Below are 22013 nucleotides of genomic sequence, written 5' to 3'. Positions count from 1 at the left end.
TTTTTCCAAAGTGTTTCATTCACCATTGTACTGTAACCAAGAGTATTTTTTGCCTTAAGGCCGTCAGTCATGAATGATATACCTCAGGATGTTCAGACTGTTATACTTTTTTTATTAGGACCTGGAAAATTTTAACCTGAAAGTACTATGTTGCTGTTTGAAAAGATTTTGAAAGTACTTAAAAATTCAGCATTGTGGGGAAAGAAGCATTGCTACATCATTACCTTGTTTCTGTTTCACTGTAAAGTGATCTAGATTCCAGAGTATTAAGTGGTCTAGTTGATTTTCCGAGACAGAAACCTGGAGTAATACATGGAGAGAGAGAGAGGGGGGGAACTAACACTTCTAAATAGAGCAGGTGGATGTAGTTACCAAGTTCATATTGGAGAGGTGGTTTCACTGCTTTAAGATTTGCTCATCTTGAACCTTCCACAGTTAAAAGCATTACTCCTTACAGGGACAAAGCAGATGTTTGTGAAAATGCATACCTGGCTGTATGTATTAGTGTCAAAAATGTATCCGGTCATATTCTTATGTTCCTACCATGGATAGGCATAGGGATATACATAAACCTTCCATATACAGTTTTAAGTATATATTGAAGCATTACCTGTCTTGGCATTGTAAGAATTCATGTGAAAAGAGGATGAAGTAAGTATTTCTGCAAAAGTAATTAGGTAGGGGGATGTGGTGTGTGTGCTCCAAGGTAGGAGAGAAAAACTTTGCAAGTGGGAAGGGAAGATTCCAAATACTTAAGTGATATGCTTTCAAAATGGTATGTGAAAAAGCTTGTTTTTCTTTTAAAGGTTTAACAGATAAGCTAAAAAAAAACTGATTTATACCTGGTAAGGTGGATGGGAATGTTATGTAATGCTCAGAGCCACTGACTAAGGAGAGGTGGTTCCAAAAGACTGTGTATCTGGATTTGGAGCATGCTTCGAAGAGAGCAATATGTTGAGAGGGCACTGTACGAAGGAACAATTACAAAGCTGGATAAAGCATACCATGGGGTTGGTTGAAATGCCTGGTGGTGCTTTAAGACCTGTCTACGCGAGCGGGCCTGCCCGTGAATGTTGTACACAACCGAAGTGATGAACAGCCGGGCCTGCCCGACGATGTTGCCAGTAGCGGGTGGAGTGCGGTACGAGAACCGTGGTGCCTAGCATTGTCAAGAAAAAGATTTTGTGCTCTATGATAATAGCTTTGTGTCTCAAGAAGAAAAGGATATGGTGTAAAGATTGGTTAAAGAAAAGAAGTATGTTTGGAAGCACTGCAACAATACTTCATGAACTACAAAGTAGTGAGGAACACGACCTCAGAAATTAGAAATTACCTGAGGATGAGTGTAAACACTTTTTACATCTTATCAAAGGTGGAGTCATACATAGTGAAGAAAGACACAGTTATGAGAAACGGCATTACAGCAGAAGCTCGTCTGGAAGCAACTTTATGCGTTTGTCTCTGTTCTTATAGCATTTCAGCTTCACATTCCATAAACATGGATTCTTATGATAAAGGTCAATCAAAGTCCTAGTGAGTGCTTTAGACCAAAAAATTGTTGGTGGCTCATTAGAGTTATCCTGGGCTGCCATCGTTAAATGTTCACTGTGCTACTATGCCGTGGGATGAAGGGCCGCTGTGGGTTCACAATATCTTGCGTCTGGCAGGGTAGAAACTCCAGCTTCCGGGCACCAGCTCAGTGATTTCGCTCGGCGGGCTTTCGGGCAATTTGATCGTTTGCCCCGTCAAATATGCCCGTTAACGGGCAAGCCCGCCGATCAGGCCCGCTCGTGTAGACAGGCCTTTACACTTTAATTTTGAAAAGTTAAAATTAGCCAAGTGAGTGTTCATCCTTCTTGAAGGATCAGGCTAGAGGGCATGTATCTAAAATGTGAAGAAGGGAGAGAGAAGGTATTATGCTGGGGGAGAGGAACCTGGATGTTCTATCCCCGAGTGAAACTTGGTTAAAGGGAATGTGACAGTTTGGTTAGAGGTCAAGAGCTAAGGAAGCAGTAACACTACTGCTGCTGGAGGATTAATGGGAATATGTTGGAGTGAGAGGAAGTAAAACCCAAACTGAAGTGTGTAGAAAATTAAAGTGGATTATGAGGGCTGATTATCAGTGCTTATACACATGGAAATGATAAGGAAGAGGCGAGTGTCTCTGGAGGATGAGTGTGTTCAAAATTAGACAAAGGAGGAAAGCAGCCTACATTTTATTAGAGGACAACAATAGCACAGTAGCTGCTTGAGTTGAGGGTAGAATCTGGTTCAATGCCAACTAGCAGGCAGGAGGAAATGACCCATCAGGGAGGGCCAATCCACAGGAACCTAAACAAGCAGCAGTCAAAACTTTAAAAATCAAATTATCAATTAACAGCTCAATTCTACCTAACTACCTTGCAAGAGAGCAAATCTTACTACTACTGCATCAAAAAAGTCTAGCTTTTCAATGACAATCGAAGTGTAATATAGACCTGCAAGCTGATTTAAGGATACTTGAACATACCAAATGACTATATGAACCTGAAACGGCAAAACAATAAAGACAATAGAAAAAGTGAAAGTATTATCGACAGATTCAAGTTTTCCATATAGAGATGCAGATCATGGGGATAACCTTAAATCTTATCAGTGTTAAGTTTTTATGCAAAACAAGGAAACTAGGATAATGAAAAAAGTCCTCTGAAGGACTTTAGACAGAAATGGAGTGAGGCGAAGGCAATTGCCACAATACAATCAAGACTAAATATGCTGGGGAAGGTTGTATGAAGGGATTGTGCATGTCCTCCAAGAATTGGAGAAGCGATAGATAAAGAAATATAGGAAGAGGCACCTGGAACTATAAGGCTGGAGAAGTAAGGTCTGAGATTACAACAGTTGGGGGAATAAGTAAAAAGAAACAAACTAACGTGCAGAATGAGAAAATTATAGTGAACACCTGAAAATGTTAAAGATTTTTTTTTATTCCATTAGTCCATGATCATGGAACGTGTCATCCGATATAAGAGGAAATTAGGGAACAAAATTAATTCAAGGGCACAATAATAAAATCAACCAGTTGAAGGGATTCAGAGTGAACTTATGTGGTGCAGGGAAAAAAAGGCCAAATGACTAAAAGTTTTTCTCGACTTCTACGTAGTCAAGCAAATGAAAATAATTGTAACAAAGAGACCAGTCACTACAGATGACAGAGAGAGAAGGGTGCAGGAGCAAATGCTTGGCCTATTAACCATAAACAGAAGGTAGTGAACAATGCAGTGAAACAGAGTTCTAAGGATACTAAGGGTTATGGGAGATTACTGAGTGAAGCTGTGGAGAGATTGTTATAAATTGTTACAGACCAAACAGAGAAATAGATGGAAAACCTGGAAACCATCCCTAAATATGTGCAATGCAAAGACAAGAGTGCAGAATTAGTGGAAAATTGATATTCTAAAGTAACTAGAGAAGTAGGCTGCACTTAAAAAGAAAATTATGACGTACGAGCTTGATACCTATAAACGTCGATAATTTTTGGGTTAGGTTATACACCAGCCAAAGTAGAAAGTATAGAGAAAGAACAGATGCTGGTCAAAAGGCTGCTGGAGGCTATAGAAATGACAAATGTATTATCCGAGGTGAAATAATGAACAGAACATAGAGGATGACCAGTAATGATTATTTTCTACAAGGAATTATACAGTTGAGGAATACTAAAGCAAGCAAGAAACTAACAAAAAGGAGGAATTCAATAGGGTATTCATCAGGGATGACAAATCAAGGAAAGAATACAGCCGATCTTTCAGTTCTTAAAACTAATTAAAAGAGGTTAGTGAATAGTTCTCCGGAAGTTGCTAAGGTAATCAAAAGCCTTGGCATGAAATTAAGTCAGAAACTTGTTAATAATTGTGTAAAGAAGTATTATTACAGTGTGAGTTGTGGATAACTTGAACAGAGGAGGTGATTACATTGTAAATGTGGACAGCATAGTTTAAAAAGATGCATGAAAATAGAGAAAAAGATAATGTACCCATAAGAGAATTCCCTCCGTGCTGTACAAATAGGAAATTCAAATCAAAACTCTAAATTGTTATAAGATTTATTGTTTTTCTGCACGGGTGAAATTGAGTTAAACATTATATCTTCCGTAATTAATGCATGAATAAGTAGTAATTGGGCATTTATGCCTTTTGCCTGTGGGACTGAGGATGAGGAAATGTAGATTTTGTGAAGATTTAAACTAAGATACTTGCTTTCATGTACCTCATCTATTCAGTGAAAGTGGGAGTCAAACTGATGAATTTGTGTGCAAAGATTTCTTAGCTTTCTTAAATTTAAGTTCGCTGTCAATGATGAACACAATTTGCCATGAATTCATCGATGTTCTTTCTCACTGTTAAACATGAAAACTCTCTACTCACCAGTATTGTTCTATATTAAAATAATGCATACATCATAAATCGGATAATAATTGTTTCCTATACGAACGCTCTATGGTTTGTTTACAGTATGTAGAACACTCCTCTTTGCCTATCTATTATTTTCTGTTGTAGTTTTTGAAAAACAGTAGAATCCTATCCTATTTACTTCTGTAAATTTTCCATACGAGTTTTGATCATTTTGGTTATATATAATCTCATAAGAATAGGTAACAATCAAAACGGATATGTCCTCCTCGTACTTCATTTGTTTTCATACATCACAAGTTCACCACAACATTTCGGTCTTTCCAGTGCAGGCGAGATGGCGGATTCGTAAGCGACATATACTTTATAATGTATCTAGGGATATAAGTATCATCTTTAAAGATGCAAGGCTTTATTATGCCTCTTGCTTTTCAGCATCCTTCGAATTATTGAAGCGTTAGAATCTTAAGAATGGTAACTTTAAGATGTTATAGTTAACAAACAGGAAAGGTGATGTTTACATGCAGAATCGACATAGGCATGTTCTGTTACATGGTGTGCAGTCCACTTGCATGAACATTTTATACTATCGCCTCAGTAATTGAGACTGACCAAAATTAATTGTTGTATACATATATAAATTTTGTTGGTTTATTTACCGTTGCGGCTTACTATTGTACATTTAAACATGCATTTTTAAGTAGTTGAAATTTAATTATTGCATACGGTTATGAAATTTGAGTGGTTATATCGTCATGGGCAGTAAGTGTTGTTTATGTAAACATCAGGTTTTGATTGAAATCAGTGTATTTTTTTTTTATCCGCATTTTCGGTCATTAGCAAGATAGTGCCAAGATCAGACGAAGTGATCTCATTCGATGTCATCCATTGTCTTGTGTTAGGAAGTTAATCACACACTATATGCTCAGGTTTCGGGTTAAAGTAATTTTCTATAGTCGTATTTAGCTAATTTAATTCTTGTCCAGGTGGATGTAATACTTTATTTACACAAGCACTGTCTACAGACTCCAAACACCAGTTTGTGTTTAACAATGAAATAGTTTATACTATAATATCTCTTTCATAGTATTTTACCATTCCATGTATAAGCAAAGTAGCTATTAGAATAGATGAAGAAAAGTTTTCATAAGCTAACTTCCATTCTCAAAATGTCATGCAAGGTGAAGTGAGACCACTGTCGTATCCACAACCTTTTTCTTGTTTCCTCTGGCTGGTTCAGTCTAAAGAAAGCATGTTGCCCTCTGTATACCACATTGCTCCATTTCACACTATCTCATGCATGCCTTTCACCCTCCTGCATGTTCAGGCCTTGATCACTCAAAATCTTTTCCCACCATCTTTCCATCATCAGTTTGGTCTGCCTCTTCTTATCCCCACCATTTCACTCATCCATATGTCTAAATCATTTCACTACACTGTGTTCATTACTTTTAACGATTCTTTTACTAACACACATCTCATCCTTTTATTATTCATTCTATCAATTTTCTCCTCACTTCATAATATCCTCAAACATTTCATGAACACAGCAAATACCCTCCTCATATTCTCATCTATAGCCCGTGCATTGCATCCATGCCACATCTTTGGGACTACGATACCTTTAGACATAGACATTTTCACACCTCCAGATAAGTGACGTCTTTCCACACGTTTCATTGATTTGAGAAAGTGAACCATTGCCCCTCACCCACTTCTTGACCCCTCCACTTCCATGGTTCCATTCTCTGTTATGTCTGCTGCCTGTATCAAAAACACCTCCAAATAATTTCCATTCAGACTCATTGTAGACAGCCTTTCCCTCTGTACTGCTAAATCAACTCGTGCCCTCTTTTCCAGCTGCCAAACCTACCTCTTGGGCTTCTGCAACTTTCTTTTGTACATCGCCCAATCATTCACACTCCTTCCCTAATAGCACTGCTCAAACTCCTTTCTCTTCTTTTTCACTAACAACTTTAAATCCTACTTCTCACTATGATTATAAACTAATAATTACAAAGAAAATGACAAAGTATAAGTGGGCTCCAAATGCTCCCGCTCGCTGTAATTATTTCGTAATTACAAGGAGAATAACAGTGTAAATGGGCTCCACCTCTTGGGATACTTGGAAAACCAGAAATATATCAGAATATACAAGAACAGCTTTGTGTAAGCAAACCACTTTACCTAAGCAGTTTTCATATGAAGAACAATGTTTAATATAATGATTTGTAACTAGTAGAAAAAAGTTATTATGCCCTAGCGCCCTATCAGATTTATCAAACTCAAATATGTCTTGAATTCAGTGATATTGAAGTAAATACGTTATTTTCCTTTTAAATGAAAGAACTTCACAAAAATAAGTGAAACGTAGTATTTTCATCAGCTTACTCGTAGAGCAATGAAAAAATGATAGGAACATCATTGTTTATTAACATGTTTGAAGAAGGGGACGTTAGCACTTATGAAATTACCTGAGTTATACCATACAAATTGGCTAAGGTGGGTTCAGATGAATTGGTAGAATAATGTCTGATAGAGAATATCCCTGGGGATGAGTAAGAATACTTCCCATGTATTCCCTGCATGTCGTAGAAGGCAACTAAGAAGGGTGATGGTGGTGGTGTGTGTGTGGGGGGAATCCTCCCCTCCTATTTTACTTTTAACCAAAGAAGGAACAGATGTGGACGAATTGAGGATTTTTTCGTCTGAGGCTCGGTCATATGTTCTTGATGCCACCTCGCTGATCCGGGAAATTGTGAATATGGATGAAAAAAAAAGATTGAATATAATCAGGTTTTATAGCAAAAAAAAACAATTATTTATCCCTGGTAATCTCATCATTATCCTAAAGAGAAATACTTGAAGACTTAAATAGATTGAAAAACCTCTCGTGCAACAGATTATACAAGACCAATAAAACTAATCAAAAAACAAGTTTTTATAGTCCTCATCTTACCCAGAGAGAAATAGATAAAAATGTGTGTGCATACCAGTGAGATAGCTTGGGCATTTGATGAAAGAATGGTGGACATCAGTATTTAAGAGTAGCCATTATATACCAACAGTAACTGTATTCCACCATCCACATTGCCTAAGATATATGTAGAAGTTCAAGTAGAATATTGTTTGATTTGAAGTCAGAAAGGATTTGTAGCCCATCAGTGGAAAAAATTATATATCCCTATTGCTCTTTCCAGATTTGTCTCCCAACACTGAAATACATATATATCAAAATTAAAAAAACTTTTTTAAGGAACAGAAGATTAAGTAAGATAAAACAACCTAGAAACATTTGATATAGTTCTCAGTTTACCAAGGGAGTAGTAAAATTTTAGCCTGGTTGTGAAAGTGTATGGCAAGGTAATTATCTTACCTTTCACATCACACATTATTGATATCTCCCTAAAGTAAGTTCAGGAATATATCACATGTTTTGGCTTTTATATTATTCTTGTATGATCTTTCATCGAAAATATTTTTTCACTTTACTATTTTGGTGTTTAAGAAACCTGTGGGGGAGATCAATCTGGTGGGAGCACTAGAGCAGAATAATTGTTTTCTAGTACTGGCTACAAATATTTTCATATTGTACATCAGCCTTTTTTTTTCCCCTGCTCATTTGAACACAACTTTGTCAATTTGGATGGTATATTCTGTTATCCTGTTATATTTTGGCTAATTTTGAAGTACAGACGTCCTTCTATCATGATGTTCAAAGTGTTAAGTCATCTAATTTATACTCATAGATCCTCTTCTGACTGTAGGCCTCCTAGATATATAGACTTTTCTTGTTTGTAAACCATGTGCATTATCCTAAAACTATATGATGGCCTTATACTCATGTTCATAAAACTTTGGGGTGAACAGAGTGAGTTAGTGAGTATGTTATGCAATTAACTGAGCAAGTTAGAATGCTTGACCACAGTTATGTTGATTGAACTGAAAAAAAAAAAATGGGAAAATACCATGCATCCTAACCATGTAATAATGCTTAAGTGGCTATTTTTAAAGCATATCTCTGCTTAACCTTCCCTTTACCTGGCAAAATAGGTTTACTATGTGAGGTATGGTCAAAAGTTGATAATTTTTTTTTCTTTTTATAGAGAAAGTAAGCCAGAAACGCCAGAAACCACTCCAAGAGTGAGGCTGCGGAAAAAGAAGCCTGCTGACCCAGCCCTACGCAAGAAGACTGTTCGTGAGCCAAAGCCAAAGGTTGCTGCCCTTGCCAAAGCTTCTACAAAACGCACGAAGAAAGCACGCAAACCCAAAGAACCTGGTACTAAGAAACCCGAGACTAAGACACCCGAGACTAAGAAACCCGAGACTAAGAAACCCGAGACTAAGAAACCCAAGACTAAGAAACCCGAGACTAAGAAACCCAAGGCCAAGAAACCCGAGACTAAGAAACCCAAGGCCAAGGAACCCAAGACTGAGGTATCCAAGACTGAGGTATCCAAGACTGAGGTATCCAAGACTGAGGTATCCAAGACTAAGGTATCCAAGACCAAGAAACCTGGGACCAAAGGACCTTCCACTTTCAGGAAGTTGCCTGCTGTTCCAGAGGTTCTTCTAAAGCGTAGGAAGAGGCAGATTGCTATTAAGAAACATAAGGTTGCTGCCATTCTTCAGGTGAGGCAGGATTATTTGTTACATGTATTAGATTTTACAAAGTGATCATGTTTCTAATTAATTTTATAAGCCCATGACCTTTAATGATGGTCCTGCAGCTCACAGGCTGTGCCACAGGCAATAGAGGGGAAAGAATGGACATTAATGAGAGAAATTCTGAGAGATGATTGTGATCCCCGTAGTCACCTAGGATAATACATCATCATAGCTGACTTTTACTCTCACAGCATAAGCTTCTATAGGTGAAGTCCAGGAATACCTGGTAACTGAGGTTTTGTGATTATGAAAAAAGTGTGAATGAGAGAGCTGAAGAGGGTGTATTGATGAAATGTTTGGGATATATAGGGTGAATGAGCGAGAAAAGGCCGAATAAGAGGGTACACGTCAGAAGTGGAGGGACATGGGAAAACTGAAGATGAGAGTGGAAGGACCTATTCAGTAGTGAACTTATAGAAGGGTGTAAGGCTTGTATGGGGTAGAGTGATTTGTTGTACAGGGACCATGTGATGTCATCTTTAATGTGAGAAATTCTGAAAGATGATTGTAATTCTCTTAGTTCACTGAGGATAATACATCATCGTAGCTTATTTTTACTCTCACAGCATAAGCTTTTATAGGTGAAGTCCAGGAATACCTGGTAACAGGTCTTGTGATAATGAAAAAAGTTTGAATGAGAGAGCTGAAGAGGGCATATTGATGAAATGCTTGGGATATATGGTGTGAATGAGCAAGAAAAGGCTGAATAAGAGGGCACACGTCAGAAGTGGAGGGACTTGGGAAAACTGAAGATGAAAGTGGAAGGACCTCTTCAGTAGTGAACATATAGAAGAGCGTAAGCTGGCATGGGATAGACTGATTTGGTGTACAGGGACCATGTGATGTTGTTGGCATGAACCAGGGCGCATGAAGTTGTCAGGGAAAACCTTATAAAGGGCTTGGCTTTGGGTAAAGGTCTCAGGTTTCAGTGCATTACAGTTGACATCTAGAAAGTGGATGAAAGCAAATGAGAGTATTGATTGAGAGGGTGAAGGTGTATGTATAGAACGTCAGATTGGGAAGGAGCAGTGTAGTTTCACAAGTGGAAGAGGATGTGTAGATCAGGTGTTTACTTTGAAGAATGTATATGAGAAATATTTAGAAAAACAGATGGATTTGGGTGAAGCATATATGGATAGGCATATGATAAGAAAACAGATGGATTTTTATGTAGCATATATGGATCTGGAGAAGGCATATGATCAGAAAAACAGATTTGTATATATCATATATGGATATGGAGAAGTCATATGTTAAGGTTGATAGAGGTGCTTTGTGAAAGGTCTGAAGAATATATGGTGTGGGGGTAAGCTGCTAGAAGCAGTGAGAATTTTTTATCGAAAGTGTAAGTCGTGTACGAGTAGGAGTAGCAAGAGAAGAGTGTGATTGGTTCCCAGTCAAGGTTATCAGTCTGCAGCAGGGGTATGTGATGTCACCATGGTTGTTTGATTTGTTTATGGATGGGGTGGTTAGGGAGGTAAATGCATGTGTTTTGGAGAGAGGGATGAGTATGCCATCTGTTGCAGATGAGAGGGCCTGAGAAACAAGTCAATTGTTGGCTGATTCATGGGAGAAACTGCAGAAGTTGGTGACTGGAAAAGTGTGTGAAAGGAGAAAGTTGAGAGTAAATGTGAATAAGAGCAAGGTTATTATTATTAGGTTCAGCAGGGTTGAGGGACAAGTTAGATAGGTTGTAAGTTTGAAAGGAGAAAAATTGTAGGATGTAAAGTGTTTTAGATATGTTGTTGTGGACTTGGCAGTGAATGGAGCCATGGAAGCAGAAGTAAGCCATAGGTTTGGGGAGGAGCAAAGGTTCTGGGAGCGATGAAGAATGTGTGGAGAGAACATCATCACAGATAGCAAAAATGGGTGTTTGAAGGAATAGTAGTTCAAACAATATATGGTTGAGGCGTGGGCTTTAGATTGGGTTGTGCAGCGGAGGTTGGATATGTTGGAAATTAAATGTTCAAAGGCAGTATGTGGTGTGAGGTGGTTTTAATTGAGTAAGTAATGAAAGGGTTAGAGATATGTGTGGTAATAAAACTGGTGTGGTTTAGAGAGCAGAAGAGGGTGTGTTAAAATCTTTTGAACATATGGAGAGAATGAATTTGAAAAGGTTGACAAGATATATGTGTCAGAAGTATGGAAAGAATGAGTGAGGAAAGGTTGACAAAGAAGATATATGTGTTAGAAGTGGAGGGAACAAGGAGGAGCAGGATGCCAAATTGAAGGTGGAAGAATGGAGTAGGTAGTAGCTGGTAGGCAGCCAACGACCAAGGAGGTATATTACCAGTACTACCTGCCTGGTTATCGGGAAGGTTAGTGACATCTGCTTGGTGAGCCGGCACTTTTGTGGTTCAAGTTGCACTCCTCTAACCTAGATAGCTCTTTTCTTTCTGCCTCACTAACTTGTGGACTACTGTCATTAATGTCCACAAACATACAGTCTCCCCTTGTTATTTGTAACACTTAACAACACTTAACTCGTGCAGCTCATTCTTCATAACTAGATTTTCATGCGTGAGCATTGTGTGCTAGCCCTCCCTTTTGGCAAAGTGTTAGGAGTAGGTAGGAACATTTAGGCAAAAGCTTTAGGTGGAGACACTAGGTAGAAGTAGTAGGTAGGAGCATTATATAGAAATAGTCATTTGGAACATTAGGTAGAAGCTTCTGCAAACACTGCACTAGACTTGCCCTCTACCAGTGACCTCTTAAGGATGAGGCACTAAAGGCTAAGAAGCAGCACTGGAATTCTTTAGTTATGGAGACTCTGTTTGCCATGGCCACCCCTTTGAGGGAGTTCCAATTCAAACAGGCATCAGAGATATAGAAAGAAGGATGGAGTGAAAAAGATTTTGAGCAATAAGGCCTGAACATGCAGGAGGGTGAAAGATGTGCATGGAAGTGAATTGGAATTATGTGGTATACTGGGGTCTCTGTGCTGTCAAAAACTGAACCAGGGCATTAAAATACCCTGGGTAAACCATGGAAAGGTCAGTGGGGCCTGGATGTGGACAGGGAGCTGTGGTTTCATTGCATTACACATGGCAGCTAGAGAATGAGCATGTGGAGAGACCCCACACACACACACACACACACACACACACACACACACTATCTCTATCTCTATCTCTCTCAACAACAACAACCTTGCTAAAGCAAGTGCTGTTTCCTGTGTGGCAGGATGGCACCAGGAATGGATGAAGGCGAGCAAGTATGAATATGTACATGTGTATGTATGTATGTGTGACCAAACTATTTTGGTACACCCTCCTCTGCTCTCAACCACACTTATTTTATTACCACACATCACTCTTACCCTTTCACTACTCAATCAAACCACCTCGCACCACATATTGTCCTCAAACATTTCATTTCCAACACATCCACCCTCCTCTGCACAACCATATCTATAGCCCATGCCTCGCACCCATATAACATTGTTGGAACCACTGTTCCTTCAAACATACCCATTTTTGCTCTGAGATAATGTTCTCGTCTTCCACACATTCTTCAATGCTCCCAGAACCTCTGCTCCATCCCCACCCTGTAACTCACTTCCGCTTGCATGGTTCCATCCACTGCCAAATCCACTCCCAGATATCTAAAACACTTCGCTTCCAGTTTTTCTCTATTCAAACTTACCTCCCAATTAACTTGTCCCTCAACCCTACTGAACCTAATAACCTTGATCTTATTCACATTTACTCTCAGCTTTCTTCTTTCACACACTTTACCAAACTCCGTCACCAACTTCTGCAGTTTCTCACCCCAATCAGTCACCAGCGCTGTATCATCAGCAAGCAACAACTTACTCACTTCCCAAGTCCTCTCATCCACAACAGACTGCATAGAGGATATATGTCAAAGGTGGAGGAAACGAGGAGAAATGGGAGACCAAATTGAAGGTGGAAGGAATGAGTGAAAAAGATTTTGAGCGATCAGGGCCTGAACATAAAGGAGGGTGAAAGGCGTGCAAGGAATAGAGTGAATTGTAACGATGTGGTATACCAGGGTTGACGTGCTGTCAGTGGATTGAACCAGGGTATGTGAAGCATCTGGGGCAAACCATGGAAAGTTTTGTGGGGCCTGGATGTGGAAAGGGAGCTGTGGTTTCAGTGCATTATACATGACAGCTGGAGACTGAGTGTGAACAAATGTGACCTATGTTGCCTTTTCCTAGCACTAGGAAAAGGCAATATGGGGGAAGGGGGGGTGCCATTTCATGTGTGGCAGGGTGGCAATGGGAATGGATGAAGGCAGCAAGTGTAAATATGTATATATGTATATGTCTGTGTATGTACATGTATGTATACGTTGAAATGTATCCATATGTATATGTCTGTGTGTGGGCGTTTATGTACATACATGTGTATGTGGGTGGATTTGGGCCATTTCATCTGTTTCCTTGCACTACCTCCCTAATGTGAGAGACAGTGACTAAGTATAAAAATGGTAATAAAATAGTTTGTATGTGTGTTTTTAAGTGGCTACCTTCCTGGGTATCAAGAGGGTTAGCGATAGCTGCATAGTGAGCCAGCATTTCATTGGTTGTCAAGTTACATTCCTTTGACCCAGGTAGCTGTCTTTTCTTTCTACATCACATGGACTGCTCTCATTCTGTCCACAAACATATATGTGTGACATATATGTCACACATATCACTTGACAACACAACTCACACAGCTTATTCCTCATAACTAGATTTTCCTGTGATGAGTGCTATGTGCTAGCCCTGCCTTTCAGCAAAATGATAGGAGCAGTGGATAGAGGTAGTAGGTAGGAACTATTAGGTAAAAAGGTAGAAGTAGGTAGGAATATTATGTAGAATAATTCAATATGAACATCAGGTTGGAGCCTCTGCTAACAATGTTAGACTGGCCCTCTGCCAGTGGCTTTTTGGTGAGGCACTAAAGGCTACGAAGCAGCACTGGAGTTCACTACTTGTGGAGACCATTACCATGACCATCCCATTGAGGGAGTTCCTGAAGGGAATAGGCATCAGAGACATAGATAGAGGAGTGGATGGGCCTTTCTTCGTCTGTTTTTGGCGCTATCTCACTAACGAGTGAAACAGTAGTCAAGTATAATGACAGCTAGAGACTGTTTTCCTGGTGCTACCTCACTTATGAGGGGGTTATTAGTTCTATATCCTTTCTATTGGGGTAGTGACAGGAATGGATGAAGGCAAGCAAGTATGAACATGTACATGTGTTTGTATGTATATGTTATGTATATGCATGTATATGGGCATTTATGTATTTATAACCCTGGGGATAGGGGAGAAAGAATACTTCCCACGCATTCCTCATGTGTTTTAGAAGGTGACTAAAGGGGACGGGAGCGGGGTGGGCTGGAAACCATCCCTTCCTTGTATTTTGAGTTTCTAAAAGGGGAAACAGAAGGAGTCACGTGGGGAGTTCTCATCCTCCTCGAAGGCTCAGATTGGGGTGTCTTAAATGTGTGTGGATGTAACCAAGATGAGAAAAAAGGAATTTATATTCGCTACCTCGCAAACACGGGACAGTGACAAAGCAAAATGAATAATAAATAAATAAATAATATGTGTTTATGAGTGGATGGGCCATTCTTTTATCTGTTTCCTGGTGCTGCCTCACTGATGTGGGCAAATGCAATTAAGTATAGTTATTATAATAGTATATTATTATTACACAATGCCGGAGGATAGAGGAGAAAAAATACTTCCTTTGTATTCCCCACGTGTCGTAGAAGGCGAATAAAGGGGGCGGGAGACCCCCCCTCCTTGTATTTAAATTTCTAAAAGGGGAAACAAGAAGGAGTCGTGCGGGGAGTGCTCATCCTCCTCAAAGGCTCAGATAGGGGTGTCTAAATGTGTGTGGATGTAACCAGGATTAGAAAAAAAGGAGTGATAGGTAGGATGTTTGAGGAAAGGAACCTGGATGTTTTGGCTCTGAGTGAAACAAAGCTCAAGGGTAAAGGGGAAGAGTGGTTTTGGAATGTCTTGGGAATAAAGTTGGGTAGGTGAGCGGACAAGAGCAAAGGAAGGAGTAGCACTCTTCCTGAAGCAGGAGTTGTGGGAATATATGATAGAGTGTAAGAAAGTAAACTTGATTGATATGGGTAAAATTGAAAGTGGAAAGAGAGAGATGGGTGATTATTGGTGCCTATGCACCTGGGCATGAGAAGAAAGATCATGAAAGGCAAGTGTTTTGGAAGCAGCTGAGTGAGTGTGTTTGCAGCTTTGATACACAAGACCAGGGTATAGTGATGGGTGATTTAAATGCAAAGGTGAGTAATGTGGCAGTTGAGGGTATAATTGGTGTACATGGGGTGTTCAATGTTGTAAATGGAAATGGCGAAGAGCTTGTGGATTTGTGTGCTGAAAAAGGACTGGTGATTGGGAATACCTGGTTTAAAAAGAGATATACATAAGTATACGTATGTAAGTAGGAGAGATGGCCAGAGGGCATTATTGGGTTACGTGTTATTGATAGGTGTGTAAAAGATAGACTTTTCGATGTTAATGTGTTGAGAGGGGCAGCTGGAGGGATGTCTTGTGGAGGCAAAGGTGAAGATTTGTAGAGGTTTCCAGAAAAGAAGAGAGAATGTTGGGGAGAAGAGAGTGTTGAGAGTAAGCGAGCTTGGAAATGAGATGTGTGTGAGAAAGTACCAGGAGAGATTAAGTGCAGAATAGCAAAAGGTGAGAGCCAGTGACGTAAGGGGAGTAAGGGAGGAATGGGATGTATTTAGGGAAGCAGTGATGGCTTGTGCAAAAGATGCATTGGTATGAGAAAGGTGGGAGGTGGGCAGATTAGAAAGGGTAATGAATGGTGGGATGAAGATAAGATTGTTAGTGAAAGATAAGAGAGGGGCATTTGGACGATTTTTGTAGGGGAGTAGTGCAAGTGACTGGGAGATGTATAAAAGAAATCGGCAGGAAGTCAAGAGAAAGGTGCAAGAGTTGAAAAAGAGGGCAAATGAGAGTTGGGGTGAGAGTATCATTAGGTTTTAGGGAGAATAAAAAGATGTTTTGGAAGGAAGTAAATGAAGTGCGTAAGACATGGAAACAAATGGGAACATAGGTGAATGGGGAGGTAATAACAAATGAGAAGATGGTGAATAATTGGAAGGTTTGTTGAATGTGTTTGATATAGGGTGTTTTGGTCGGGGTGGTGTGGGAAGTGAGAGGGCCAGGGAGAACAGTTTGAAGAGAGAAGAGGTAGTGAAAGCTTTGCAGAAGATGAAAGCTAGGAAGGAGGCAGGTTTGGATGGTATTGCAGTGGAATTTATAAAAGGGGGTGACTGTGTTGTTGATTGGTTGGTAAGGATATTCAGTGCATGTATGGATCGTGGTGAAGTGCCTGAGTATTAGCGGAATGCATGCACAGAGCCATTGTACGAAGGGAAAGGGGTTAAAGGTGAGTGTTCAAATTAGAGAGGCGTAAGTTTTTTGAGTATTCCTGGGAGGTGTTATGGGAGGGTATTGATTAAGAGGATGAAGGCATGTACAGAGCATCAGATTGGGGAAGAGCAGTGTGGTTTCAGAAGTTGTAGAGAATGTGTGGATCAGGTGTTTGCTTTGAAGAATGTATGTGAGAAGTACTTAGAAGAACAGATGGATATGTATGTAGTATTATGGATCTGGAGAATGCATATGATAGGGTTGATAGAGATGCTTTGTGGAAGGATTATATAATTGAAATTGATCCTTGGGTAATTTTAGGTAAGTAGACATGTATACATTTAGAGGTTTAAACAGACTCCAGAAGTAGTACTGCCCAAGACTGTGGGAGCTGATAGAAAGAATCTGAATAACGCCATGACTTTCCTTGCAACTGGTCCCTGGGTTATTATATTTGAGTAGATATACATGTAGGTGTTACGGGCTCCACCAGCAAAAGGTTATACTGCATGCGAAAGTCACAGTCACCTTTGGCAAGGCTTTATCATTGGAAGTATTGCAGTCTTGGGCTGCAGAAGCCATTAGAAAGAGGTCCAGGGTAACACCTGGGCTCATATAGAAATTGCTCCATGGATAATTATAGATAAGAAAAAATCGTATATCACACTTTCCTGCATAGGTTTGATTGATTGATATATATTTCAAGAGCCATCTTAACAGTTTCCTGCATAGGTTTGGTTGGTTAATATGTATTTCAAGAGACATCTTTCTTATTTGTGATAGTTGGTATGTAAATTTTTTATGGGTATATCGTGTATGGTTTCAACCTTGAAATCATTGTTGTGGGAATTATGTGACTTAAGTTTATGATATTAGGTTTTTAGTTTCTCTTACAGTTTAATTTGTTCTTTTCCAGGCCAAAAAGGCTAAGAAAGCAAAACGCTTCAGAGCCTTCCGTCGTGCTGAGAGCTATATTAAAGAGTACCGCACTAAGGAGAGGCAAGAGATTGAAATAATTCGGGCAGCCAAAAAGGAGGGATCTGTGATTGTTCCTGGAGAGGCCAGGTTGGCCTTTGTGGTCAGAATCAGGGGGTGAGTATCACTTAAAAAGTTAGCTGTCATTCTATGATATTAGTTAAAGATATTTGCTCTGCCTTTCAAAATTTTAGTTCAGAAACGTACTGTGATTGGAAAGGCTTGCTAACAGATCACTGTTAGGAAAATGAAACCCAAAAGATACAAACACTTGTGTGTTGGCTCTTCGTCATGGAGTGCAAGAATGAGAACAAGGACACGATTAGCATATTGGGAGAGTACTTTACTCAAAATGGACAAGATTTTGCTGCTTCCAAGGAATGTTACCACCCTTAAGAATGGTTTTTAGACAATGAAACACAAAAGGTCACATGTTTAACACAACTACTTTTCCTAGCAGCTAGATAGTGTCTGACTGATGCATCCCAGTAGTGATATTAAGGACTTAGTGAAATAGTGGTTAATAACATAGCATTTGGCACTTTAAAAGCAGCAGATTTACATGTAGATAATTTGCAAGCAATGTCCCATTTCATAAGATGCTTGCAGTCTCTTACATAGACCCCTTGCAAATGTTTACATGACAAATTCCACTTTGACGCGTGTGCATCCTGCAAGGCTAAACATAACACCCTTTGATTGCTTCATTGTTACAAAAATGCCTAATATTTGCTGCATTGTACTCTATTTATTTATTTATTTTGCTTTGTCGCTGTCTCCCGCATTACCGAGGTAGCGCAAGGAAACAGACGAAAGAATGGCCCAACCCACCCACATACACATGTATATACATACACATCTACACACGCAAATATACATACCTATACATCTCAACGTATACATATATATACATACAGACATATACATATATACACATGTACATAATTCATACTGTCTGCCTTTATTCATTCCCATCACCACCTTGCCACATGAAATAACAACCCCCTCCCCCCCTCATGTGTGCGAGGTAGCGCTAGGAAAAGACAACAAAGGCCCCATTTGTTCACACTCAGTCTCTAGCTGTCATGTAATAATGCACCGAAACCACAGCTTCCTTTCCACATCTAGGCCCCACAGAACTTTCCATGGTTTACCCCAGACACTTCACATGCCCTGGTTCAATCCATTGACAGCACGTCGACCCCGATATACCACATCGATCCAGTTCACTCTATTCCTTGCACGCCTTTCACCCTCCTACATGTTCAGGCTCCGATCACTCAAAATCTTTTTCAATTCATTTTTCCACCTCCAATTTGGTCTCCCACTTCTCCTCGTTCCCTCCACCTCTGACACATATATCCTCTTTGTCAGTCTTTCCTCACTCATTCTCTCCATGTGACCAAACCATTTCAAAGCACCCTCTTCTGCTCTCAACCACACTCATTTTATTACCACACATCTCTCTTACCCTATTATTACTTACTCGATTAAACCACCTCACACCTCACACCACACATTGTCCTCAAACATCTCATTTACAGCACGTCCACCCTCCTGCGCACAACTCTATCCATAGGCCACGCCTCACAACCATACAACATTGTTGGAACCCCTATTCCTTCAAACATACCCATTTTTGCTTTCCAAGATAATGTTCTCGACTTCCACACATTCTTCAAGGCTCCCAGAATTTTCACCCCCTCCCCCACCCTATGATTCACTTCCGCTTCCATGGTTCCATCCACTGCCAAATCCACTCCCAGATATCTAAAACACTTCACTTCCTCCAGTTTTTCTCCATTCAAACTTACCTCCCAATTGACTTGACCCTCAACCCTACTGTACCTAATAAACCTTGCTCTTATTCACATTTACTCTCAACTTTCTTCTGTACTCTATGAATAGAAATATAGGAAAACAAATATATGCTATCTATTTTATATATCTCTGACACCTGCTCCCATTGGGAACTCCTTTCAAGGGGGTGGCCTCAACCATGGATAGGAAAACAAATATATGCTATCTATTTTATATATCTCTGACACCTGTTCCCATTGGGAACTCCTTCAAGGGGGTGGCCTCAACCATGGAGTCTCCATAACTATTGAACTCATGCTTCTTATTGTCTTTACTGCCTAACCATTAACAGGCTGCTGGCATATGGCATCTGTAGTGCAATGTTTGCTAAGGTTCCTACCCAATTTTGCTACTGACTACATGTATGTAATGCTCCTGCATAATGTTCCTACCTACTTTCTCTACCCAGTGTATCTGCCATAGTTTCTACCTACTACTTATGTCTATTGCTCCAACTATTTTGCCAAAAATGGTACATTGTGGAAAATGCCAGTAGTCCACATGTGGATGAGGCATAAAGAAAAGACAACTGTCAGTCTAGAGGAGTGCCACTTGACAATAACTGAAATGCAGGCTTACTACGCAGTCATCACCAACCCTCCCAATACCCAGGTGGGTAGTGCTGGTAATATACCTCCCAGTTTGTAGCCTGCTTACCAACTTCAACATATTGAAATAAATCTGTACTGTTCTACTGAATGCCAAAAGTAAGAACTCCAATCAAAAAGTGAAGGATTATTGCTTGGGTAAATATTATCAGGCAAGAAGACTTAACCATGGTCTAAGGAAAATTTCATTTCTGGTGAGATTTCATTCTTGAACTAGCTATGACGTTCTTTTCAGTACTGCCATCTCAACTTTTTGAAAGATATTTCCTTGAATTTATGTTGTAATAAAAGTGAAATTGATGAAAAGAAACCATATGAAAAATTAAGTTAATTATTGAAGATTTAGCCTTTCGATTCAGTTCCATATTAGAGTCTTTGCATTCAGATCAAAGGGAGGCCTAAACCTTAGCTGAATGAAGCAAAATTGAATCTCCTCTGAAGTACTGCTGTAAAAGCAGTCCAGAACGACAAGTCACCTCTAGTGACTTATCTGCTTTCACACATTCTATGGTGAATATACTTGATGTCTTTAACATTTTCCATCACGTCCCTCCTTTTTATGTTTGGCAACATATTTTATGTCACACAGCAAGAGGTCAATTACACTGGTAACTTGCCTAGTTAGAAATCGTTCAAACATTTAACACAAGATCATTGCAGTCCTCAGTATTGTCTTTCTTGCATTCCTTTAAAGATTTTAGCTGGAATGATTACATTGTATTAATATCTTTTGAAAGTATTTTGTAGCATGGTAGCAATTCTCCCTTAGGTTATTTGGTGCCCCTGCCATTTTGCTGGCTTAGGTACCTAAGTTCAGCAAAATTGATTCATAAAAGAGGTGTTTGTATGCATGTGATCCATCCTGTGTAGAAGGGAATTATGGTAGATTGGTAGTATTATGTAGAATATTAATAGCCTATAGTGAATATCATTATTATTATTATTATTTTATATATTTTGCTTTGTCGCTGTATCCCGCGTTAGTGACGTAGTGCAAGGAAACAGACGAAAGAATGGCCCAACCCACCCACATACACATGTATATACATAAACATCCACACATGCAAATATACATACCTATACATCTCAACGTATACATATATATTTTATTATTATTATTATTATTATTATTATTATTATTATTATTATTATTTATTATTGTATTTTCCTAGTGTGAACCAGATTCATCCCAAAGTCCGGAAAGTGCTTATGCTTTTCCGCCTCCTCCAGATCAACAATGGTGTCTTCATCAAGCTTAATAAGGTATTTATCATTGTGCAAGTCTTCTGAGGTGTAAAAAAATTACTATTTTGAAAGGGAGTTGGTATTTAAGTTATTGGGGTTGTAAGAGGGCAGTCTAGTTGAGTAGTAATCTCAATAGTAATTGGATTAATCCTAAAGGAGGGGAACATCCATGACCTTTGGCAGCCAGTGCATTTGGGGACTTCATATGTATTTAAGTTGAGGGTAGTAGAAAATAGTAGTAGGTCTCCCTCAGGTAGTTAAGCATGCATGACTCAACTTTGGGAGCTTGTGGTTTTAGGGACTTCATTAATGCTACAGTGCATTTGAGGACTTCATATATGCAAATTGAGGTTAGTAGAAAAGAGTAATAGGTATCTCTCAGGGAGTTAAGCATGCATGACTCAATTTTGGGAGCATGTGATTTCAGGAACTTTATTAATGTTAATTGATCCCAACAAAGTATGCAGCCTTGAGTGGCAGTAATGTGCCTGCAGTTACTTTTGACAAGTGAAGTAGGGTGAATAGAAACACCTGAAACATCCACTTTCACATGTTCTACAGCCTCTGCATCAGGTGTTGCAGCCTCATCTGACATTTTTTAGAACAACTGATAAAATTATTAAGCCATCCCTGACTAGTGGTGAACTTACTTTCACTGACTTTCGTACACATTTTTTTTTTTTTTCAGCGTCAACTCACCTTGAATTTCATTGGCCTTATTTTAGATAATTTGCCCCATCACATGAAATTGTTGCATTGGCATTTCTTGCACCCAGCTTTTCAGGGCATCCCCAATCTTTACCTGTGTTGGCATCATGAGATGCATTGCCATGTTCAGTATAAAGGGCTGAGAAAAGTCATTCCTTGATATTTTTTTGGGGGGGA

The 22013-nt window shown here is 39.4% G+C and overlaps 1 protein-coding gene across 1 annotated transcript in view; it reads left to right on the top strand.

Moving 5' to 3' along the window:
- Nucleotides 1-4615: 4615 nt before the first annotated feature.
- Nucleotides 4616-22013, top strand: part of LOC139747322 (large ribosomal subunit protein uL30-like) — a 30259-nt gene continuing 12861 nt past the window's right edge. The window contains exons 1-4 of the mRNA XM_071659499.1: nucleotides 4616-4736; nucleotides 8495-9020; nucleotides 17357-17532; nucleotides 21056-21146. Coding sequence (XP_071515600.1) covers nucleotides 4726-4736; nucleotides 8495-9020; nucleotides 17357-17532; nucleotides 21056-21146 — 804 coding nt within the window. The 5' untranslated portion in view covers nucleotides 4616-4725. The remainder of the gene's footprint in view (nucleotides 4737-8494; nucleotides 9021-17356; nucleotides 17533-21055; nucleotides 21147-22013) is intronic.

This window comes from Panulirus ornatus, chromosome 68 (assembly GCF_036320965.1).
Source record: "Panulirus ornatus isolate Po-2019 chromosome 68, ASM3632096v1, whole genome shotgun sequence".
In the NCBI taxonomy this organism is placed as follows: Eukaryota; Metazoa; Arthropoda; class Malacostraca; order Decapoda; family Palinuridae; genus Panulirus; species Panulirus ornatus.
This window is presented reverse-complemented; position numbering and strand designations above follow the sequence as displayed.